This window comes from Centroberyx affinis, unplaced genomic scaffold, assembly GCF_046629955.1.
Source record: "Centroberyx affinis isolate AG114_WGS23_722 - 3 ecotype Tasmania unplaced genomic scaffold, CSIRO-AGI_Caff_v1 ptg003243l_1, whole genome shotgun sequence".
In the NCBI taxonomy this organism is placed as follows: Eukaryota; Metazoa; Chordata; class Actinopteri; order Beryciformes; family Berycidae; genus Centroberyx; species Centroberyx affinis.
Window position 1 is genome coordinate 120001 of NW_027281271.1, and position 24791 is coordinate 144791.

Genomic DNA, 24791 nt, shown 5'->3' on the forward strand with positions numbered 1-24791 from the left:
ATTGGTGCACCTCTGCATTTTCTGCCCCAAAGTGGCTGAATGCTGGACGTAACTCCATCCATATCTGCCTGGCTCACTCCCTCTGGTCCTACTCTAGTTGCTACCTTTAAACAAAAGCAAACACTCTCACACTTTCTCACTTCTCTCACCTTGAACTACATAAACATATGTGAAGAAATAGCCCATCTTCTTCATCTTCTGTGGATGTAAAAAAAACATCATAACTTGTGTCGTGCTCACTGTGACAGTGTCCCTCTGGAAACTTAAAGAACCATTCAGGCTAGCTAAGAACTTTTATAGAAATTTGGGAATTGCTGCTTTTTTTGTCGTACACTCTCTGCTGCTTGAAATAGTCAAACCAAACCAGACCTGGGTCAAATTGAGTTTTCAAATAGTTCTTGGTGTTTGTTTTAACTTATGTGGAGTACCAGATGGGGAGTACAAAGAGTACAGTACAGAATATACAAAGAGTGCTTTAAAGTTTAAAGCTGCACTATGCAATGTTTGCATGTTGGCGGCCCCAAATGGCAGCGAGAAGTAACTGCTTGAATTTTGAGGAGCCAGAAATCAGCACTTCACGTTAATGTTTTCCTACCCGGCCGGTCACTGACTGTTTTATGCCAAAGGATACTAAAGGGACGAGAGAGGAAATAGAATGTTTTCGACAAAACATGGAAGTGTCCTCCTTTAAGGTAACGTGATGCCTTGTTTTTTCCTTTTTTTTTTAAAGATGCTCATAAAACATGCATTTTCCAGTTTTTATTTGAATATTTCCCGCCAGCGTACACACCACCAGAGTTTAAATAGGGTAAATGGGGTAAATCTACGCTGTCTCAGTTGTGGTGATGGGACGCTTTTCTCTGTTGCAGTCCCACTTTGTGATTTAGACTGACAAAACGGGTATATTTTTTTTTTACTTAAAATAAAGTAATTGATTTATTTCACTCGTCTGGCCCTTTAGTCATTTTAGTATATTTGTCTGAACTGTCCTGATGCTGTTAAACTCCACCCATCTGGCACTCCATGAAGGTTAAAACCAAAGTGAAGAATTATTTCCAATGCTATTTAACTAGCTTTCATTTTTTATTTCCCCTTGAAGTTATTTGTGCCTTGTTCAGCTCTTCAAAGGCTCTCGACTTTGAAAAGACCTGCAGCAACAATCACTCAAAGCCAACACTTCACTTGTAGTAAAATAGCCAGGTTAGGGAAGATTACTTTGGAAAATGCAATTGTTGAATTGTTGAATACTCCCTGTGTAACATAGTCATAATCAGTAACATAGTTTGTTGGATTACACAACATAACATTATTACTTTTGGATTATTTTGCCTCCCAAAATCCATAGAATATGAAGCTGAGCAAACATTCCTTGTGAAGAATTTTATTTTAAACAGCGTTATACCCACCAGCTGTAACCATTATCAACGATTGTTAAATTGACTAAAATGGCAAATGCCTTTTTTGTTGGGGTAATCCAACAAGTTTGCATCAGTTTTTCTTAAATATGATCACTGCTTCAACCTTTATGAATCATTTGGAATCTTATTACTGTAATTCAATGCTCCCCAACACTGGAAATAGCAACATTGGACAGTGCAGTTTTTAACTGTTGGAATATGTTGGTCATCAATAAGCCTGGTTGATAAATTACTTTTGGTATGGTATATTTACAGTATTCATAGTATTCTGTTACATCACTACACGGTCATCTTGGTAGGAAAATAAAAGGTGATTGTAATAAATTAACAGGTCAAATGACAAACACAGCCAATGAGCTGTGTGTATTGTAAAGCGCCATATTGGTAGGAAATGCATGTGACATCATAGGAATACTATGAATTGGTACCAATAATTGGGAGAGGAAAACCAACATATCTGCTGATACCATTTTACTACTTATATTACTTCATTTCCTTGCTAGACCAAATTCTAGACCAAAATTCATCATTACTCACATGCCTGGTCTCCACTGGCCAGGCTTCAGCTGTGCTGCAGTCTGTCGGGCTCAAAGCCAGCGCCTCTACTGTATTTAAAGCACAGTCAAACTTAGCTGGACCAAACCTCGGCCAGCCCACCGGGCCAAATATAAAGGATCCACTGTATTTATTCTAGATTGAACATTTACTGTGTATTGGGGAAGAGTTTGGTGCATAAATTCAGTTTTAAAACTATATTAAATCTATATCCACAGACAGAATAAGCTATTAGAAGAACAGCACAGAAGATGACACTTTTCTTTGTTTGTTTTGCTGCTGTCAGTGAGAACTAAATATTTATTCAAGGTGCAGGAGATTATATTTTCAAATTCTGTTTGACTAGATGTAAACCCATTTCGTTCCATGACTGGCCCCAGTCAGGCTGAACAGAGCTAATGGAGACAAGGCAATTGTAGGATTTTGTGCACAATTGTTTTTGTGCTAATTATTGCTGGGACATACTGTACGTGAAAAAAGCCAATATTGGTAAATGTTGATATATTGGTGCAGTGATTCATCGGTTGATTTATCCTAATTTGGATAGATATAGTAATGTAGCTGAGGAGTTGGAGCCTTAAGCCTGTCACAGTTGTAGTGTTGGTCAAGGATCTCTTGCCAGGTCCCATCTGGGTGGGAAATTAACACCAGCCACCAGCCAGCACTAGTCAGTTTGAGCTGTGGTAAGTTTATCTGCTTGGCCGGTAACCAGCCATCTTGTGGAGGCCTTATAGTCTAAAAGTCTTGTTGGCTGGTAAACCAGGGAATATGGCAGGCTGATTTGAGAATTTACCAGCCGCAGTGGCCTGTAAACAAAAATTTAATTTCTTCTTGCCCATAAAAGCAAAACAGATCCCAGACCAGCAGCCTTGGTGAGAAACTTGATGAGTGAAGGCCCTACACGTGTTGCGTATTGTACATAGAACTGAATCTAACAGTATTTCCTCTGAAACCAGCATAAAAGCCAGCTGCTCTGTTAAAGGGAAATGTTCGAGCACACAATCAAGGTTCATGTGCACAGGGATCCGCGTCTGTAAAGAGTTCTGGTTTGATATTGACATGATCAGGAGAGGATTAAACTCTTGTTTCTGTTTTTTGCATATTAAGTTTCTTTCTGGATGTTTTGATGGCTGTTCTGTGAGCCACAGAGCTAAGGTTCAATATTTCTGGGTTGTTTCGGTAGCCTTTGTAATTTTTTGCCAGTCATTCTCTGAAGTACAGAGAGGTTACTTGTTGTACATTAGACTCACATAGGCATTGAGCAACCTCTTCATTTTGTACCAATCAATAATTAATTTTGATAAATCTTTATGTGATCTTTATTGGGCCTTTCATGTTGAATTTGTGCCAGTACAATGTTACTGTAATATGACAATATTACATCCTGATAGCTATTAAGGCGAACTACATTGACTTGTTTTGATTTTCTTTGACAAATGTGATCATGGTGGATGTTTGTGACTGTTCATTTCAGCAACATATGCATCGTTTTTTGTAAGACCATTTTAGATTGGGGTTTGAGATCTGTAATTTGTACCATATATTCAGTCAGCTTAACTGGTTTTTAGGTTGTGGTTAACTTCTGCTCGAATTGATAATTTTTTTTTTTTTTAACTTGATCACACAATATTACCTCATGACCCCTCAAATCAATGGCTGGAAATGCACAAAAAATTGAAAAAAAAATCTTATTTTTAATTGTGTTCTTTTTATGTCAATTCAGAATTAGTCAATATTTATTTTTCACCCTGCAGTTTTTGTTTACTGATGCCCGAGTCTAAATCCCAAATTGCTTTTCCAGAGAAACACATTGCACAGGGTGACAGTACAGTGAGAAATGTAAATATGCTAGCAGCTATGCTGTATAATGTTCTGATGAGGAAATTTTATATTGACATTCACAGGATGCAATATTGATGAGATTTGAAACAAATCTTATATGTAATAAAACAGATATGCTCACTCATTGGGTCTTTTTGGTTGTTTCTCTTGAACATGGAATGTCAATATGGATGATTGCTTTTCATCGGACACAAAACACAAGATGCACTCAATGTTTTTTATTTTTTTATTTTCCTTGCCTTTGAGGAATTCTAAAATTCCCCTCCTAAACAACAGTGAAGGTTGATGCGAGGCTGAGAGCGGCTGTGAGTGTTGCCACCAGTGTTCTGAGCAGTACAGGAGCCGTTCCTAGGGACTTCTTGGCAGTAGAACTCCCTTGTGGCAGGATTGCATCCAGATCAATCTTCACACACAATCTCCACTTTGAATTTACTCCAGAAGATCAGACGGGATCTGATGTCCCACCGCTACTGCGAAATGTGACGAAGGCATGCCATATTCACTCATCTGGCCCACAGCCTCCTGGGTCAGAGCAGCACCAACTGAGATCGGTTTCATGTTAAGTGTCGTGGAACAGTGAGTCACACCGATTAGCTTCAACATCGCATCGAGCTGAATTATGTCTGGTGATGTGTCAATTGATCCACTGATACATCCCATCCTGTAATATGCCTGAGGAGCAGATAATTGAAGGATGGATCCCACATCAAATAAGCCATTCAACAAGTCATCCACAACACCAATACTGAGAGAATATAAAAAGTCAACATCTGTTTTTTATTTAGGCTCTCACTGATTCATCATCGATTTATAGCATAGTTGATGCATCCATTTTGTAAAACATTGTAAGACATAAAGCTATATTCAATACCAGAACCTCTGCTTGTCAGCTGCTCCCAATGCTGATTTCTTTTTTCTCTTTCAAATAATTCATATGATTTCGTTCAGAGCCAGGAAGCATTTTTTTTTTACTGTCAAAATCTCACAACCGTTAAATGGAAGCAATTTCCTCATTGGCGTTCATTCAAACAGCACAAAGCACTTTGGATGTCATCTGGTACAGTAGACTGACTGACTGCATTTTAGTGAAAATCGGTTGCATACTCTGTGATAAATCATCGCCTTTGATTTCATGGTATGACGCCGTCATACGAAGGCTGTGGTTCCCAAAGGAAGTCCAGTCCTACTAGTCCGGTTCAGCTAGGGGTTGAGGATCAGAAGACGATGGTCGTGAGACCTGAGGTGGTGGAGGTGGAGAAGTGGTGGTGATGGTGGTGTGGTCAGTAGCACTCGGCCCCGACCCACACACAAACCCCAGGTAGTGACGGTATATGTTGTGTGTTGATGTGCAATTTCAGAGTTTCATTGTCTCTAGCGTCCATATCTTTTTTTACTTTTTTTTTTCCTTTAAAAAAAAAAAAAAAAAAAAAAAAAGGAGAAATATCAACAGAAAAAAAAGAAAGTCAAGAAATAAACTCTCCTAAAGAGGTGCGGCGGGTCATAGGTTCATACGTAGATGTTCGGGCCGTTTGGCCATGACGGGGTAGGCCTGCTGCTTCATCTGGCCCAGGTTGACCCCGGCCGGCTGGCGGATGGGCAGCGGGGCCGAGGCCTCAGAGCTGCTCGTTACGTCCATCTGCTCCGGGGTGGACAGCTCCATGGCCTGCTCCTGAGGAGACTGGAGGAGACCGGGTCCTCCGCCTGGGACCAGGGGGCTCCGGGCCCAGCACTCCCCCCCTGAGAACTTCACCGGGCTGCAAGGAGGTAGGCATGTGTTGTTACAAATTTGCAACAATGAACAATGTGGCATTTCAATATACAGTATATTGCAATGCAAAAAAGTGACAATGCGTATCATGGGGTAGAAAAATGAATCGTAATATTAGCTACATTTTATTCTGCTGTAGTAATCACAAATGAGACAGCTTGACCATCACAGTTTCATAAGCTCTCCATCTAAATTATATCATTTGTACTTTGTAATAACATTTTTAAATTCTAGTTTACTTTCTAGCAAGTCAGTACCATTGCTAGAAAGATTTGTGACTCAGAAATAAAAATTATTTTGCACAGTCAGACTTTGTCGTCATTATTTATTAGCGTATCGTGGTATCCTGGTTGTATTGAATCGTTAACCCCATATCGCTAATCAAAATGTATCGTGACATAATCATATCGTCCCATCCCGTCGAGAGTCTCAACTCTTACACCGTCTCTTAACCACAGACAGATTTGTTTCTTAGGAGCCTGTCGGGGGCGGGCTGACCTACCTGAGAGGTGTTCTTGGGCTACCCACAAACCGCCGAGGTGAGCGGATTTTTGGCTCAAATGAGAACTTCTCTTTGATGTTTTCCAGGACTGATGGAGCGACATATGTGAAACCCTACAGGGAAGACACAAAGGAGAAATACAGGTTACAGCTGGAGCACAGTCACAGATGAGGGGCGGGTTGTGGGCGGAGCTGGTGAGGGGGAAAACAAACTATCGCTGAATAAGGAGAAGCAGCACAATTCAGGTCTTTTTTTTTTTTTTAAGATTTATTTTTGGCATTTTTTATGCTTTATTCGACAGAGTTAGTGAGAGAGAGACAGGAAGGCACGGGAGAGAAAGAGGGGAGGACATGCAGCAAATGACCACGGGCCAGATTCAAACCCGGGTCGCTGCGGGAAGGACTGAGCCTTATGGTACGCGCTCTACTCGATGATCCACCGGGGCGCCCCAGCGCAATTCAGGTCTAACTGACTACAGATCTGATAAAGTAATGGAATGCAACGTGTGTGAATTACACAGTTGTTGCTCGCAAAAAGCAAGCATGATATTTTTGTGGAAGTTCCCTGTCTTTAAAACTGACTGACTTGTTTCTGTTGTTATTCATATTTGTGTAATGTGCTGCTCTGTGATGCACTATAAGCCTCTTCAGTTAAAGGTCACTTAAAAAATAAATTTGACTTGACAAAGTATTAGTGTGACACCAGAGTTGTCTTTGAACTTGAACATAACTTGAAGATAATAGTCTTCTAATTATATATCATATACAATTATTGGATCCTACAACTTCTTTAGACTTAATGCTGATGAAATACAATTCTTATAAAACTGCTCAGCTAACAAGATGCTTACTGTACATTTTTGGTCATGTCTACACATCAAACCTGTGTTGTTTGTTTTTACAGCGACTAGGGCGAGAATTAGATTACATGAAACTTTATTAATCCTTGTGAGGAAACTGGTGGATGATTGGGGTAGTGGATCATGTCATATAGTGAATACTAGAAGAAAATGACAAAACATTCTATATATTTTGGCTGAATACCTTCATCAGGGTGCATGTTGATAAACTAATGAATGATTTTACTTGCATGGAAAGAAGCATGCAGTGCTCAATGCTTTCCTCTAGCCTCATCATCTGTAAAATTGCTCTTTATTAGGGTGTATGAGACCTTGATGAATAGTGGTCAAAAGACAAGGCCCATTTGAAATTAGTCAATGAGTTATCAAACTTAAAACAAAATGTGGAGGGGGGAAAAAGGTGAAAGAGAGAGAGAGATGTTACCAGGAAGGCTTGATTGGCACTCTCACTGAGGGTCGAGTCATCTGGACTGTCGACCGGCGTCTGACTTGTGAATTTCGAGTCAAACTGACTCACGTCTTCAGCTGATTGCTGCAAAGATGGAGAGGAGACAAACACAGGTGAGGTGCAGAAACATGAGCAGCTGTGTCAGCTAACAAGGTGTGGGGCTGAAACAGGAGAACACCTGGGTTTAATTACTCAAATCCACTCAATTGATTTTATGTAGGGCAAAGGAAAGTGCAAACTGCAAAATAACATTTTGAAGCAAAGGGAACCAACAGTAGGTCAAGTACATGCTTCTTTCCACTGTGAATGTCGTAGGAGTGTAGGAGCTTCTTTCTCAATAGTCCAGGGATCCAATGTCATTCTTGGAACATTTAATTCAGATCTATATATATCAGAACTGTTTTTGACATTTAACATTCTCAGATTTCCCGCGTGAAACTACAGGATGAAGTTATAATAGTAGTATCTAATTTAGAGTTACTCCTGGTCTGCTCCCCAGTCTACTCACCAGGAAAGGCTTGAAGGGAGGCTCTACTTTCCGAGCCAGCAAATCCTCCCAGTTGATGTGTCGAAAGAAGGGATGAGCCTGTGGGACAGCAAGTACAAACAGTGTGCCATGAACTGTGACATCTAGGGCTGTGCAAACTTTTATATGAACTGGCATTCATGTCGACACAGCTTTTTCCAATTTATGGGAGTGCAAGTGTGTGTATGAATGTGTTTTGGGAGGAGTTGCAGGTCAAGGACACCCGAGTCCCTTGCTTAAGAATCAGTCTTAAACTACTTTGAACAAAAAAACGAAACCTCTTGCGATTTGGAAATTGCAGTACGCAATATTACATTTATTATTGTTTTTTCCTGTTTTTTCCTAATGACAATATCAGACAATTCTTTGCAAACTGTTCTGCTTCGGGCATTGGAACTAGAGTGTCTGATATAAATATACTGTATAATATGTTTTCTAGTGCTTAGTGATTCTTCCTTGCCCACAGAGCCGGTCTGATGCCTCACTGCGTTGGAACTGCGTCCTCCTCCTCCTCCTCCTGCCTGTTCTCACCTGCACCTCTGTGGCGTCTCCTGCCCCTGCTCCCAGCCGCGACGAGGCGTTTCTCTTCAGCAACTGTACACCCAGCAGTCAAATGTCAGAAGAATACTTACATAACAATTTCACACTTATTTGGAATAACACCCTGAAGGGACACGAGTTACAAAACAAACAGGAGCTACCCGCTTCAGGAGATCTCTAGCTTCTTGTGTGAGGTAGGGGGGAAGGTTGAGCTTGCACTTCAAGATCTTGTCAATGGTCTTTTTTCTGTTTTCGCCAGTGAACGGCGGCTGAAGTGGGGAAAGAAAAAGATTTCAATCTCATGATTGATAGCTGAGGTAAATTGCAAATTCATTATAGCACAACAAGACAGAGGTAAGTTGAAAGCTGTTTTCATGTTTTTTAACTCACCGCTCCTGTGAGCATGTCGTACATCAGAGCTCCCAGACTCCACCAGTCCACTGCTCTGTTGTGTCCGCTCCTCATCAAGATCTCTGGGGCCCTGCAACAATATCCACGCACATTGCTTACTAATATACTGTTGATCAGTGAAGATAGAAAGTGGGTGCGGAGGGTGGAGGGAGAGCGAGTGTTTGAGTCAGTGTAATTGAATCTGAGTGTGTAAATGTGAGTGTACGAGTCTGAGTGTGACTGTGTGAATGTATGAGTGAAGGAGTGAGGGAGAAGGGAGAGAGCGTGACTTACATGTACTCTATGGTACCACAGAAAGTGTGGGTGACCGTGCCGTCGTGAATGGACTCTTTACACAGTCCGAAGTCTGTCAGCTTTACGTGGCCTGGGAGGAAAACAATACACTGTCAGACACTGTCATTTTGAATTCTCACACCACCTTGTGGCACATATACAAGAATAGCTGCATTAGGTCACAACAAAGTCAAACATACAGGGAACTGCAGTTCATGCAGTGTGTGCACGGTAATTGTGCTGTCAGACTGACCCAGATCCAGAGTTCACATTGGTCGCTGAACACTAGGGATGGGACGATATTCTCATCTCACAATACAATTCTATACGGGTTCACAATTCAATACATCCATGATCCGATGTAATAAATAAAAGTTCAATGACAACAAAGTCTCATTTTGGAGTCACAAATCTTTCTAGCATTGTCTTGCTAGAAAGTAAACAACAATTTAAAAATGTCATTAGTGCACATAATATGATTTGGATGGAGAGCTTGTGAAACTGTGATGGTCAAGCCGTCTCATTTGTGATTATTACAGCAGAATAAAATGGAGCTAATATCACGATTCATTTTTCTGCCCCACGATACATATTGTCACTTATTGCAATGTATTGAATTTTGATATACTGTCCCATCCATACTGAACACACAAGCACACACCCTTCAATCATGGCCAATTGAGGGTCACCGTGGTTGTTGAACATGTGTACACACAGACATACACCCATGCATCCTCTCCCATGCCCACACACACACACCCACACACCCACACACCCACACACACACACACACACACACACACACACACACACACACACACACACACACACACACACACACACACACACACACACACCTTGGTTGTTGAGCATGATGTTCTCAGGCTTCAGGTCTCTGTAGATGATGCCCTTCTGGTGCAGGTGGCCCAGAGCCATGGAGATCTCTGCCAGGTAAAAACTACAGACAAAAGCAAATAATATATCTCAATTTCAGTCAATCTCAGGCCCAGAGACCAGAGTGTTTCTTCAACTTATGTTTGTGACCCAAAATGTGTCGCAGGTGCGTAGTCGTGCTCACCAGGCTGTGTCTTCCATGAAGATGCCCTCCCTCTCCAGCTGCATGAAAAGTTCTCCTCCTGCACAAGTAAACAAACGTTTCCCTTTATGGTACGCTGTTAATATGGACGGCACACATACACAGAGAGACCATTCTTTAATTAACTGGAGTGTCCAGGTTTGAGCCCTGCTGAAGTGTCCTTGAGCAAGTCACTGAATCCCTACCAGCTCCAAAGGTGATGTTCTATAGCTGACCCTGACCTCTGACCTCCCTGTGGAGGAGATAAATGAAAAGAAAATGTCACTATGAGGATCAATTCACCATCATATTATTGCTCTATGTATCATGGGTTGGACCCATGTCGGGAAATTTACACCAGCCACGGAGGCACCAAACCAAATTCTGTTATGTTGGTCTACGCTGCCATCCATAAGAAGAAATAATTTAGGTCCAAGCTATTTCCTTGCTGCCATCTGGGGTCGCCGATGTGTGAATTTGCCTTGTGCAGCTGTAACCTTTAATTGGGGAATCACACTTAAACTGTAATGCATTCACATTGCTGCAAATTGTGCACAGAATTCTATGCAAGGATCCCATGGCTAACCCAAACAAATTGAGATCATACTCTTTTGAACTGGTTATCAATTATCTGGGAGCTACCCTGTACAACCACAGTCCTTTACACTGAGCTGCTCCACTGGAGCTCATGACATCCTCGATGGTAGTTTGTTGAGGGAGGTAAGCATGTTTCTCATTCAGTTTCCCCCAGCTGCTCTGGGAATTTCAACAGGCAACTTTCCGGTCACAAGCCTTCTTTTATAACCTCTAGGCAACCGCCGGCCCACTGACAGAACACTCAACCCAATAAATGTCAAAATATTTACTGTACAAATTCCTTTCTGAATCTTCCCACTGGTAAACAGCACATGACTAATTAACTGAACCCTCCAAACGTTAGTGTAGCTTAATGCTGTTTGAAGGAAAAAGGGAAGGAAGGGAAAAAAACATTTGAAAACCTTCCCAAGTAAGACCTGTAAACTGCAAGAGTCTACAAACCTATCTGTATTGAGAAACATTAATGTCTAAAGGGCGGGATGGAATCTCAGGAGATGGAGGAGAGGTGGAAAGAATGGCTGGCCATCCATCTCGTTGTCTTTTTGTGAATAGTGTGTGTGAGTGAGAGAGAGGCTGAGGAAGATATAGAGGGGTGTGTGTGTGTGTGTGTATGAGACAGCGAGAGTGAGCAAGGGGGGTGGGGGTGGGGGTGGGGGTTGTACATAAATGTCCTTAAAACATTTTGAGTCTCTGTATAATCTGAAGTTTATGTGAATAAGGCAAAAGTAAACATGTCGCCCCTCATGCATGAAACAGTCATTGGGCCTCATGCAGGAAGCGATATACGAACAAATTTTCTCTTATTTTTGTTCGTATCCACGATTTGTTCTTATTTTGTTAGTACCCATACATTTCTGGAATTCACCAATGTTTTCTTATTTTTGCTCTTCTCTTAGGTAAGAGAACATTTTACAAGTGGTCAAGAGCACTCTTACCAAGATAAGAAAAAAACATCTCTTTTTCACAGTTCACAAATTGTTTGTCCAACACAAGGAAATTTGAGGAACATAAAAAAACACATGAATATCATATAACCAAATTTAGATTATTATATGTTTTAGAGTAATTATAATGATTGGATTATTAAATTTGTGGGCCAAGAGCAGATTTGGATGGTTAAGAACGTTTGGTGCATCTGGAGTTGACTTCTCTTATTTTTTCTCTTAACAGAAAATTAAGAGAAAATATAAGAGAAATTTAAGAGAATGTTGCTGCATGAGGCCCACTGTTTGGTCTAATCATTTAAAATCAGTGGATTCATGTGTGTGTCACAGCTCAGACGCTGCTGATAGAGTTCTGACTAAACTTGTGGGCATGACGCATCTCACTAATGCGTTTGCTCCCATTAGGCCAATCAGCGTCATTTGTAAGGAGCTGAATTTGAGTAGCAACTTCTGTGTCAATCAGGCTTAACGGTGGAGGAGTTAGGATGTTTTTGTAGTTTAAAATTCGGACCTGTAATTCTAGCGCCTCCATCAAGCCAATTAGTATTAACGCAAGAACACAGTGCCAAAATAGACCCATTTGTGTATGTGTGTCTTCCTGTAACAAAGTGTGTGTTTTGCTCTGTACTGACCGCTGAGGTACTCCAGGATGAGGTATAGCTTGCCTCCTGTCTGGAAGGCATAGATGAGATCCACGATGAAGGGATGCTTCACCTCTTCCAGTATGTTCCGCTCCGCCTTGGTGTGGGCTGTGTCCTTAGCGTTGCGTACAATCATAGCCTGGTGGTTCCCCCCAACAAAAAAACATCATTAGTTATCATCAACATTCTCAACATTAGTCAAGAGGCACATAGTACACCACTAAGGGTGGTGATACACTGGGTAGTTTTTGGACAACGCAGATGCAAAAGGCTCCCAGCAAGAGACAGTGTCCAGAACCGATACCAAGGTTTTCCAGGTAACAAGTGGTGTATTGTTGCTTTACCAGTTGCATAATACTGGTTGCTTATTTGTCCTAAATGCTTATAGGAACTAAAAATATTTCGCTATGCAATATTTGAAAGGCGGGGTGGAACTTTAGGATTTTGGGCATGAAACTGAAACCATGCTTTAAAATTATAATTATATTACAATTATACTGGCAGGCTGAACATCACAGTGAGTTTATCTGTACATAGCCAGTCCCTACAGGTCTTCCAGCTCTCCACAAACACCCTGACTATAAACTTTTCGAGGACGGTTTCTTTTCCATTCCCATTCACAAACAACTTTTTTGGATGAGGTTTTGTTTGTCGGGCTGCTGCTGATAGTGTTTATGTTGGCTAGCTGCTTCTGTCTGTCAGCTGAAGAGCTGCCTGTCTGTAACTCTGTCACCTCAGCTTTGAGCGTTGGCGTCATGGCAACAGCGCAGAGTTTTGATAGGCAGTCTGAGGCAGTGACAAGCCCTTGGATTTTAAAGGTAGATTCCAATTAGAATACAGACAACGGACAGAGAAGCATTGACATTTCTAAGACACCGTGACTAAACGTTGGTGTAAATTCATGCATGGGATTGAGAATCTGCTGCCCAATCTCACTCGCCAACTGGGTTAGTGCTCCCTTTTCTGGACTCGTGCCCTGCCAAGAGGGTTCAGGTTAAAGGATTAAATAAAAAAAATAAAAAATAAACAAACATTGCCATCCGCTATCATAACACCTCATAATTGCACTAAAATGCAGCAGGCCATTAATTCTATGGTATAATCTGGCTTCTATCCCAAATCTACAGGGTTTTATCCAGGCAGAGCTGCACATAATTGCCTGGCACTTTGCAGTTTAATGATCGCAAGTGATTGGCTGAAATTTAGCAGGTGTGCAATGTGTCACTAGGGTCATTTTAGCCAATCAAGCAGAAGCAGTGTGAATATCAAGCAGAATCTAATGGGCTGAGACGGAGTGTTTTAAGTGCCAAGGCTGCAGCAGAGCAGCACAGATGGCAATCTACCAACTAGCGGTGAAATCTTACCCCACCACTGGCTTCAAGGACAGCCAATATTTGCAGACAGAAGCAACATAATGTTTATTTGTAATAACGAGCATGCTATTATGTTTGTATAATACAAACTCAATGCAGCTGTACACCACTGCATATGAATTTGTGCTTGCTAATGTAGAAGTCAATAGTATAACTATAAAGAGATTAGAGCAAGATTGATAGTGGTACTGACTAGGGGAAAAAAAATAGTACCTTCTTTAAAACCTTCATGGCAAATATTTTGCCTGAAGCAGCTCCAACAACTTTTCGAACCTGAAAAACCTAAACAGAGAGGAATCGGATTAACATATTTGCTTTAGTCAAATAAAGAGAAGTAAATACTACAACTCAAGTAATTCAGTATTTGATATTACAGAAGCAAAAACATTTAGTGTGTGTGTGTGTGTTAGAGTACTTTCTCAAGGCTTGCTGCTTCTTGGGTACGACAAGTACCTTTCCATAACCACCTTTCCCCAGCACCCGCAGCAGCTCAAAGCACTCCGGTCTGATGTTTTCTGTCCCTTGGTTGACGTTGTCCTCTGATATCTCGATCTTCTCACAGTCATCCATGTTGCTGCGGAGACACATTAAATGTATTATGTCAACACTTGACTTTTTGAAATACTTGCAAAGTCAGTCACAAATTCATGCATGCACAGAGGAAAAGATAAACGCTGTGAACACTTACAACTCAAATCCACTGCACTGGTCCATGAAATCAATGATTTCAGCCTGGCAGAAAAAGAAGAAAACATTGTAGTCACAAATCTTGTGTTCTGTTCTACTGAAGGACTGGAGGGACTGCAGTGGAGGAAATACCTGGCAGCACCAGCTGCTGTACATCCACACTGAAGCCAGCAGTTTGAATTGGTTTGTTGGGATTTGGTTAGGGTTTGTTTTGCTTTGTGGTGTTTTTATTCTATCAGCCTAGGGGCTTTTATCTCATAAGCACATAATTGTTTTAGATTTTCTGTGTTCTAGCACTTCACTTCTGCTTTTACTACTGTGCAAATAACTGGTTTCTAATATTACAATAGTTAAATCTGTCACAGAAAAAACATGCTGTCAACCGCATATGTTTAGCAATGAAATTAGGAATCAAGTTGAATTGAGTGAAAACAGAGGGACAAAGCTACAAAACATTTAGGTGGCAATGTTTTATAAGAACATATTATATTGCTGCTGTTAGAGCTGCAGCGATTAATCGATTAGTTGTCAACTATTAAATTAATCGCCAACTATTTTGACAATCGATTAATCGGTTTGAGCAATTTTTTAAGAAATAGAAGTCAAAATTCTCTGATTGCAGCTTCTTAAATGTGAATATTTTCTGGTTTCTTTACTCCTCTATGACAGTAAACTGAATATCTTTGGGTTGTGGACAAAACAAGACATTTGAGGACATCATCTTGAGCTTTGGGAAACACTGATTGACATTTTTCACCATTTTCTGACATTTTATAGACCAAACTAATTGATTAATCGAGAAAATAATTGACAGATTAATCGACAATGAAAAAAAACGTTAGTTGCAGCCCTAGCTGCTGTATATATTATCAGATATGATTAGCCTAAATTGAACCTTGCCCGTTCTATGATAATTAACTGCCTATGTTAATAAAGGTGCTCAGTTTCACATTCACACAACAGTTGTGATGTGATACTAACAAACAAGAGCTGTGATGTAATACAGTTAGTTGCCCAATCCTTGCCACATGAACTTCAACACGATGCAAGATATTTTGCAACAGAATGTGTACCAAAAGCTGTCAACCCTAATGAAAAATCACTTTAATACAGAGACTTATATTGCGTCTGTGGTACTCAGTAGAATGTTTATACCTTGACCTTGTTATACTTGTATTTATATATATATATATAAATACATATATAAATACATATAATATAAATACATATAATACATATATATATATATATATATATATATATATATATATATATATATATATATGTATATATATGTATGTATGTATATAAATCTCATATACTCTCATACTGTCTATGTACTATATGTATCTGTACTATCTGCATACTCTTTGTCATACTATGCGTTTCTACAATAGCAGTTTATGGTTTTGTCGTACAGATATTTGTGTAGGGTAATTTATTACAGGAATACTGTAGTTCTTTCTCGTTAGAGAACAGCTAACAGTGAGGACATGTATAGTTGAGAACTCTTTTAAGAAGCGGTATTTACCTATCAATAAATAATGTGTTACTTTATGGTATTAAAGTACGGTCTAAGTTTTAAGTAGTGTTACACAAGTGCATTTTGAGCTCTGTGTCACACAGCCCTCAGGTCCATTGGGCTCCACTCTGCAGCAGACTTGCCAAAATAAACTGTTGCACGCCAGCGAGCGACCAAGGACCATTTGTCACTGCAGCAGCTCTGGCCAAGTAAGGCTTGCCTGCACAACTTGCATAATAAATCGAAATTGACAGCAATGGTTTTGACATTTGACGTTAGCCATGCGTTGCATTTTAGTAATGAGCCTAACATTACTGGTAAAACAATACAGAACAAGTGACAGCTCAGTCATGGTCGCTGTCAAGCTAACGGTGGCGAGCTAGCATTAGCTGCTGCTAACCCTGTCAAAAGGCCTGAACGCATCGGCTGCAAACCGAGAGGAGTAGGCCTATGCTGGCTGGCAGGCTACCAAGCTAGCTACTATGCATGTAGCATAGCTATGATGAACAGTTGCTGTGAAAACTCTCGCAATTACAGCCGACGCGGTTTATTAAAGTACCTCCTCAATCTCATCATCGGAGACATTTTCCTCCGGCTGATCCAAATCAATGTCAAACACCCCAGCCATGGCAGCGTTTCGTTCAGATCGCTCTCTCTCGGACCGTGAGAATAGCTGGCGTCCCCCACCTCATGGACAAACACACACCGCCGCCATAACCGGCTACTACACTGAGCATGCGCACTGCTCGACTGAGCAAAAGGGGCGGTAACCTCACTGATTTTGTTGTTGCAGGAAGAACCGGTTTGTGGTACACATACAGTGATAATACGCCACTGTGTTAAAAAGAAAGAACGCAAATGTTCACAAGATATCATATTTTTCGATATACCTACAATATACCTATAACAACTGAATTCTATATTTTCAGCAAAACAATAAAGTTGTTGAACAGTAGCCAAACAAAGTGGTTGCTAGGCGACACATAAGTGCCCGTTATTTCGGGTATTTTACACAGGACAAACTTGACACAGCCATCAGAACCGGAACTATCCACTTTATATTTTGTATGGATATTTGTGTATATGCATATGCCTACAAGAATATATATCCGTGTGAAGGACATTTAAAACAACATCAATTGAGTCTTCCTTAAATATATTCTTAATTTTCACGTTGGTACTTTATATTAGGCTACTCAAAAATTTTGCAACACATGTTCACTACCAAGACTTTTTCACTACCAAGACTTTTATTTTGAAAGTTTGACCGGAAATCCTACTTTTAAGTGGCTACTGGCGGAGCAGCAGACACAGAGCTTCAAAACACAATCATGTCAAACTTGACTCAAGGCTTGAATTTACCTGTGGAGTTCACACAGTCTGCTCTTATAGACTGATAAGAGAACTAGTCATCCTACTTACGAGTAAAGTTCCCATTCATCTGGCTGCAAAATGTCCATCGTGACAGTACAGCTCGGCCAGTGCGGTAACCAAGTGGGCCAGGAGTTGTTCGATGTAATCTGCAACGATGCACAGGAGGGGCAGAGGAAAGCATACTGTGAATCCAGCACTGAACGGTTCTTCCATGAAACAACACATGGAGGTAAGGAGCCCCCCCCCCCTCACACACACACACACACACACACACACAAGAAAATCACTTTTTTCACATAAGTTTGGTGTGTGTGTCTGTCATGTGTTTTGTCTTTTAACCAGACCTTGTGGCCAGGGCAGTGCTCATTGACATGGAGCCTAAAGTGATCAACCACAGCATGAGCAGGGCTGCAAAGTCTGGCAGGTGGAGGTACGGAGAAACTTCCCACTTCAGCCAGAAGCAAGGCTCTGGAAACAACTGGGCCAATGGGTAAGGGACTTTCACAGACAGAGAGAGACATTCCTTTATTTTGCCTTTCAAATCCCCAGAAAATCTTAAAAAAAAACACATCAGCCATTAGAAAGGGAAGTCACTGCTGGCTCCGTTAAGCTCCACTCTGCAGAGCAAAAATAGACTGCTGTTGTGGCAGTAATAGATCAGTAACAGTAACATTATAGCAGTTGAATAAACACTGCTAAATGCATTTCAGTCAGCTGATCAGGTCATTTTCCATGTGGAGATTAACAATGACAGAATGACAAAGTGACAGACGTATTGGTGACCCTGTGTATGGGTGTGACCAGGAACATAAGCAGGACAACGGTAATCTCCCATTAGAAATGAATGGAAAAACAACTGATGAGTCGCTCGTGTGATATTGACAGATGGCTCTCTTGCTTCTTGCCTGGCTCTAGGTACTGTGTCCACGGGCCTCGTCATGGAGAGGCGGTGGAGGAGCTGGTGAGGCGAGAGGTGGAGCGCTGCGACAGACTGGCCGGGATCATGGCCATGATGAGCGTGGCGGGGGGCACGGGGTCTGGGGTGGGCACCTACGTCACCCAGTGTCTCCGAGACATCTACCCCAACTCCTTCATCCTCAACCAGCTCACCTGGCCCTACGGCACTGGAGAGGTGCGGAGGCTGGTCTCAACTGTATTCTGCTGTACTGAATAACAGTAGTGTGTGATGTTATTACATAGAATAATATCTTACAGTAAATAGACCTAGTGTTTTATATTATTACATAGAATGATATGCTTGGATTTATAAAGTGTAATTAAAATAATGACAGCCAAACACACAAGAAGGCTCCCAAACTCAGCACTGGTTCTTTTAATGTTAGTCAGTGGTCAGTTAACAGCTCTTTTGCACATTTTATTTTATTCAAATCCAAGCCAAAGTTGTGATTTATAAAACTGATCTTGATGCCAAAATTACACAGATAGATTTATTCTCCCCAATTTTATGATTTATCAAAATCTGAAACAGATATCTCTAGTGGTATGAATGCTGTAGGTATACTTTACATTTGTTTTTGTTTTTTTCATATTCTTTGTATGATGGGATCTAAGATAAAATCAAACAACACTTTTATAATCCATAAAACACGATACATCCAGCGCCAAAACACTGTATGACAGTTAACTCGTCATCTCTCTGTGACAACCAGATGATTCAGTTTCTTTTTTCTTTTTTTTTTTTGCTTCTCCTGTCAGGTGATAGTCCAGAATTACAACTCTGTGCTGACGCTGGCTCACCTCTACCAGCTGTCGGACGCCATCCTGGTGCACGAGAACGACACGGTGCACAGGATCTGCGCTCAGCTGCTCAACATCAAACACATCTCCTTCAGCGACGTCAACGGGGTCATCGCCCACCAGCTGGGCAGCGTCCTGCAGCCTGCGCTCACTGCCGGCTCCCATGGAGTCTACAGCAGGAACCCTCTGGGTGAGAGAGGCAAACACACACACACACACACACACACACACACAATCCTCTTCCCCATCACAGCAACAGTAACAGCAACATGCAGTGAAGTCTCAGGTGGAATCACGTTAAGACTATGCACTTCATCAGTTCACTCTTTGATGCACAACTGTGTAGCAGGGTTGGGGACATTTATGAACTGAATTGAGAATGCATGGTAAATTCCAATTCAGTGCCTGGAATTGGAACCCAGCTCTAAGGAAACAGAATTGGAATTGAATTGGAATGATGGGAAACAGAATTGAATTCCAATTCAAAAAGTTTCATGAAATTCCACAGAGAGGTTGTCTTGACTTGCTAAACATTATGAATCAAATAAAAGACACAAGTCAAATACATTCAATCATAATGTATGTATTACAATTAAATGTTATGCATCAAACACCACCTGAAAGGTACCTTTTGATATTTTATGATATGATATATATGAATATATAGCACCATTTGTAATCTCTGATATGTGGTAAGAAAAAACTAAAAAACATGGAATTTCACTGAATTTCACTGAATTAAATTAAACCTCCTGAAATTCCAATTCAATTCCAATTCTGTTTCCTGTAAGTTTTTTCAAATCCTAATTCCAGTTCCTCAGTTGAATTGGAATTGATGAGTTCATTCATGAATTGACCCCAACCCTGCTGTGTACTGTTATGTGGCACTCTTAGCATCACTTACATTCTACACCATACACACAAACCAGCACCTCTTTACCATTATATTACCATTATTCTTTAACATCTGTCCTCTCTGTCTCCCAGGTGACTTGGTGAGCACCCTGGCATGCCACCCAGAATACAAGCTGCTGAGTGTGTGCACCATCCCTCAGATGGCCAGCTCCTCCATAGCCTACAGCACGTTCAGCTGGCCAGCGCTGCTGAAACACCTGCGCCAGATGCTCATCTCCAACACCAAGATGGAGGAAGGCAAGTTTTGTCAAAATCTGATTTTGGGGGGTTTTGAGGTTCAATTTCAGTTTAGTTCGCTCTGATAAGATAGCAGCATGTTCAGTAAGTTGTTATATGTCTCTGAAAGAAAACTAATTGAAGTGGATTTATCCTCACCTTGGGGGTAATGAATTAACAGGTGAAAGCATAATGCAGCACTTGGAGCACTAAATTAAGAATTACATGATAAAATCAGTTGGAAAGTGGAGTGGGACTTTACAATGAGTGTGGTACTGGTAACAGCAGGAGCAAGGGTTGATCTGCTCTGTGCAGATAGTCCTGAAACAGTTGCAGTGATACTTGTCAGAGGTTCTCCTCCTGCCCACATTTTCAGGGTCCTTCTGTTTGTCCTGTTTCAGGTATCGACTGGCAGGTGCGTCCACCTTCTGTCCATCCTGGTGGCACGGCGAGGACCAGGAGTCTTGGAGGACCTGGCTTTAACAACTCTCTGGCCAACCTGCTCATACTGAGAGGGAAGGACGTCTACAGCGCAGAGACGGGTCAGAAAGATGTTTGAATTATACTGGTTGTAAGAAAAAAAAATAGATAGGGTGTGCCACCCTTAATGAGCTACTAGCCCACCTAAAATGATTTCATTATCCAGGGTTTCAGTGGAGAGTTTTAGTGTCACATGGTGTAAATGCTGGTGCAGGGGCATTTCCACTGCGACAAGAGTAAAATTTGGGGGAAACACTGAAAACTTGCATGAAAACGGTCTAATTTGAACATACTGCATATTGGTACAAAACATCAGCTATCAGCGACTTCAGTCTAAAAATATCAGTATTGGCCTTCAATAACCCAAATCTCTCCCTAGATTGAACCCCATATGAAATGCCAATTCTTGCCAAAGTGCCCTTTAGCAAGGCACCTTACCCTGCTGGCAAAGACAAATGAGCAGTTTCCTTCTAGTGAGAGTATTCACTCTGAGATTAAGGGGCTAGTATTAAAAGAAAAGTAATGACCACTGATTCAGGAATCACACAGTTGTCTACACACAGTGGCTCCAAGTGCATAGTTCTCTGCTCAAAGCTTTTTTTTCATGGAACAGAGTTGTCAGTGTTTTTGAAAGACTAAACATGTTCGAGCACATGGTGGTGCTATGGGTATGACACAGAAAATGCTTTACTGCATTCCATTCTAAATACTTTAGCGCTTTGAGATTATGCAGAACCAAAGGCTGTGAATTGTGTACTGTCCACAGGCGGCTTTCAGGACCCAGCCCTCTACACCTCCTGGCTCTCATCAGAAGAGGCTTTCAACTTGTGGAAATCCCCAGTGCCTTTCAATAAGTATGAGAAGTCAGCTACACTGGTCAGCAACAGCCAGGCTCTGCTCAGACCCCTGGACAACATGGTGGGGAAAGCCTGGAATATGTTTGCCTCCAGGTGAGTCAATTACTTTGAGGAAAATCTGTAAAACAAACCATATTTTACTGAACAAACTCATATGTTTCTGGTCTGAGATCTACACAAAGTGCTCTTCAATCAAAGTGCAAAGAAGGGGAGTTTTGGGTACAAGGCAGATTCTGCTTCAGAATATGCAAGCGGCGTAGTTTATGTGATGTACTAATGGATGACATTCAAGTCCTGTCTCTAAGGTTTAAAGGAAAAATAAGGCAAAGTTTATTTACAATAAATGTGCAAAAAGTCACTTGAGAATCTATACTCAGTTGTTTTGTTTCCAGTTTATATGGCTTTCAATCATTCTCCATTCCCTATTATTTTTGCTTGATGACACAGGGCCTATATCCATCAGTACATCAAGTTTGGGATCTCAGAGGAAGATTTTCTAGACAGCTTTACATCTCTAGAGCAAGTCATCTCCAGCTACAGTCAACTCTGCTAGCAATGGAAAAAACCTCTGACTGTGCCTTTGGACTTCAAGTGGACAAGAGGAGAAGACTACTATGCAGGACATTGCTGATGATTATGAAAGGTTACGTGTTTGTTTTTTTTGTTTAATTATTGTATATGTAAATAAAACAAATTATTTGTGGTTTGCTTTAACATTATTCTTTTGTGCATTGGAGCGAAGCATATTCCTCCAGGTGTGACTGACTGCTGTGGTTTTCTGCACAGCAGGAACAGAGGCCGGTTGTTTTTGCCTAAGCAGCACAACAGTACTTGTCCTATAAATTGATGCAGTTTCCTAGAGAATGATCACCAATGGGACATAACTTAAGTGCTGAAAAATAAAAACACTTGGCTTGTTGCTTTTTTGACAATTACTGATACTATTAATTTGAATAGATCAGAAAATGTAGTGTATGGGTACAGCAATCAATAGGATTTCTACATATTAAGTTTTTTGAAATAGTACCGTACAAAGACAAGTGACAAGGACATTGTATAGTAACATACTTTTGTAACTTTATTAAGGACCAATCTTACATAATATAAATTAATATTCACAGAATCAATATGGTCAAGACAACACCGTAGCCCCATTGTGGATGGTAAAGATGGAGCGTCCCTTGTCCACAAATGGACCTCTTGAGGCAAAAGCTCGGCACATTGGACACGACTCAAGCAGGACAAGCATGTTGAGATGCTGTAGGCCCAGAGCTTCAGCCAGCTTACAGACCGTTGTTGCCGTGACGGTTTAACAGCCAACACCAGTCTGATAAGCTAGCTGACAGGATGGGAAAGCAGAGTCAAGGTGCGCACTACTGACAACGGAGGAGTGGAGAGAAGAGGGTCGGTCCTTATCCACAGGCAAGAGTCAACTGGAGTCTGCCATCAGTCACAAAATAGTTGGTATGGTTCAGGTAGAGGGGCTGATCCCCAACACAGACAGGATTTGAGGGGTCCGTGAGGAAGAGAGAGAGACAAAGAGCCCAGATACTCAAACTGGTGAGTCTGAATCAACACAGACCAACAGCAGAATATTCAGATAACAATGAATAACAAAAAGCACATTTAACTGCCAATATTAAATAAGGATGCGATAGCAATTCTGTTCGCAAATAAAATTCTCATTAAACAAAAGTGAAACTTCGGCATGACAACTCTTCACTTACCTTAAAGATGATCATTTATCCTAAAAGACAATCATGCATTACATGGGTCTTGATGGTGAAAAATGAACAGCTCTTAAACATCAACATCACAACTGAAATGAAGCTCACCATGACGAACACACTAAAGTCAATCTTGTTCTCCTATAATAGAAATAATAATAGAACTACAAAGCAAAAGATGACAAACTCAGACTTGGAAACGAGTGCAATGATTTACACATTTTATATATGATCTGATCCAATGTTCAACCTAAATGTACAGAATAGAAATGGGACTAGTTAGCTGAGTGTACAATGTCACTTTACAAATGATATCACTTTTTTGTTGTTTTGGTTCAAGTTCAGTTATATCCAGACAGACCATTAGAATAGAAATACATGTGAGCATACTGTCAAAAAAAGATATTTAGATATTTACATGATGTGCAAACCATCAATACCACATTGTCCCAACTTGATATTGCTTTTTTTTTTACCTTTTTAAGTTGATGACAAATTCCAGAAACAAAAAAGACAAATGGGCCTTTCTCTTTAACAGGAGAAAAACATGAGGAAAGTTAAACCCTGAAAAGAATAAAAAGCAAAACCATCCTTATCGTAACGGCAGCACACTGTACAAACAAATCAAGATCCATCCATACATAAACAATGTTAGAAAATTAAATAAAAATCAAGTCTAGAAATCAAAAACTGTATCCAATGGAAGTCGGACCCTCCATCTTGCATAAGGCATAGCAGCTGATGGGCACTGCCCGCAAACGGCAGTCGCCACCAAGCTGCTGCTTTACTTCTGAGGTCTATGAAAGGGTTAATTAAATCATTTAAGTAACATATTAAGATCAGCAGGAGAACCAATCACACTACACACACCTAGAGAGTGAGATGAGAGGGGAGGGAGAACTACAAAACCTGAAGAGGGACAGAACAGAATAAACAGCACAGACATCCTCAAAAGCACACACGGAACAATAGTGCCTGGTTTTAGAGCGTTCAGCCTCTTTGAGAATGGACGAGGGTGAGGTTTGTTGTTAAGTTTTGAGTGGCTGGGGCTGAGTGGAAGGGGCCCTCTCAGCAGCAGCGGCAGAAACACAGTCACTTGGATGCTTGCCCCACTCTGTCTTGCCATCACTTGGTTTTCTCCTCCGAGTGCCTCTGCTGCTGTAGCCGCTTGCTGTAACTCTGAGCCATGGAGTTGACGATGGAGCAGACAAAGTAGCAGACCATGACCAGCACCACCTTCTCAAACACCCACGACAGCCAGTTCTCACCCTGGAAACCCAAGAGTTGAGGTGGATACTGCTATTAAACGCCATCATAAAAGCACATTACAGCTGCTACAATTTCTTAGCACAAATCTAGGGAAAATAGTCTATCAAGGCTGTGTACATTACTGATACCCACATACACAACTGCAATGCATCTCTGGGAGAAAATGGTGTGCAAATGTGGCGAGAACATTGCCCTATTGTGAATATAACCATAC

The 24791-nt window shown here is 41.0% G+C and overlaps 3 protein-coding genes across 9 annotated transcripts in view; 2 read left to right on the forward strand and 1 right to left on the reverse strand.

Moving 5' to 3' along the window:
- slc33a1 (solute carrier family 33 member 1) overlaps nucleotides 1–3928 on the forward strand; it is a 9237-nt gene extending 5309 nt beyond the window's left edge. For both annotated transcript variants that reach the window (XM_071538279.1, XM_071538280.1), the window contains exon 9: nucleotides 1–3928. This exon is cut by the window's left edge and continues 199 nt beyond it. The gene's annotated coding sequence lies outside the window, so the exon portion shown is untranslated.
- Nucleotides 3929–4052: 124 nt separating this feature from the next.
- On the reverse strand, nucleotides 4053–16688 carry rps6kb1b (ribosomal protein S6 kinase b, polypeptide 1b). 4 transcript variants are annotated; one of them, XM_071538270.1, is made up of 15 exons: nucleotides 16541–16688; nucleotides 14461–14504; nucleotides 14226–14346; nucleotides 13986–14054; nucleotides 12391–12538; nucleotides 10221–10278; nucleotides 10000–10100; nucleotides 9143–9233; nucleotides 8849–8939; nucleotides 8620–8727; nucleotides 8450–8512; nucleotides 7901–7978; nucleotides 7369–7476; nucleotides 6086–6198; nucleotides 4053–5569 (listed from the first exon to the last, which is right to left on the reverse strand). In XM_071538270.1, exons 1-15 carry the CDS (start codon nucleotides 16607–16609, stop codon nucleotides 5314–5316), a joined length of 1518 nt encoding a protein of 505 aa, XP_071394371.1. In that variant the 5' UTR covers nucleotides 16610–16688; the 3' UTR covers nucleotides 4053–5313. The 4 variants fall into 4 exon arrangements, with proteins under 4 accessions (XP_071394371.1, XP_071394372.1, XP_071394373.1 ...); XM_071538271.1 differs by lacking the exon at nucleotides 14461–14504 and adding an exon at nucleotides 15116–15132; XM_071538272.1 differs by lacking the exons at nucleotides 13986–14054; nucleotides 14226–14346; nucleotides 14461–14504 and adding an exon at nucleotides 12971–12973.
- A 603-nt stretch (nucleotides 16689–17291) lies between these two features.
- tubd1 (tubulin, delta 1) lies at nucleotides 17292–22287 on the forward strand. 3 transcript variants are annotated; one of them, XM_071538276.1, is made up of 8 exons: nucleotides 17292–17584; nucleotides 17698–17845; nucleotides 18271–18487; nucleotides 19072–19303; nucleotides 20101–20265; nucleotides 20646–20786; nucleotides 21491–21674; nucleotides 22029–22287. In XM_071538276.1, exons 1-8 carry the CDS (start codon nucleotides 17434–17436, stop codon nucleotides 22132–22134), a joined length of 1344 nt encoding a protein of 447 aa, XP_071394377.1. In that variant the 5' UTR covers nucleotides 17292–17433; the 3' UTR covers nucleotides 22135–22287. The 3 variants fall into 3 exon arrangements, with proteins under 3 accessions (XP_071394377.1, XP_071394378.1, XP_071394379.1); XM_071538277.1 differs by lacking the exon at nucleotides 21491–21674 and having other exon boundaries at nucleotides 20646–20795; nucleotides 22025–22287; XM_071538278.1 differs by lacking the exons at nucleotides 20101–20265; nucleotides 20646–20786.
- The last annotated feature ends 2504 nt before the right edge of the window (nucleotides 22288–24791 follow it).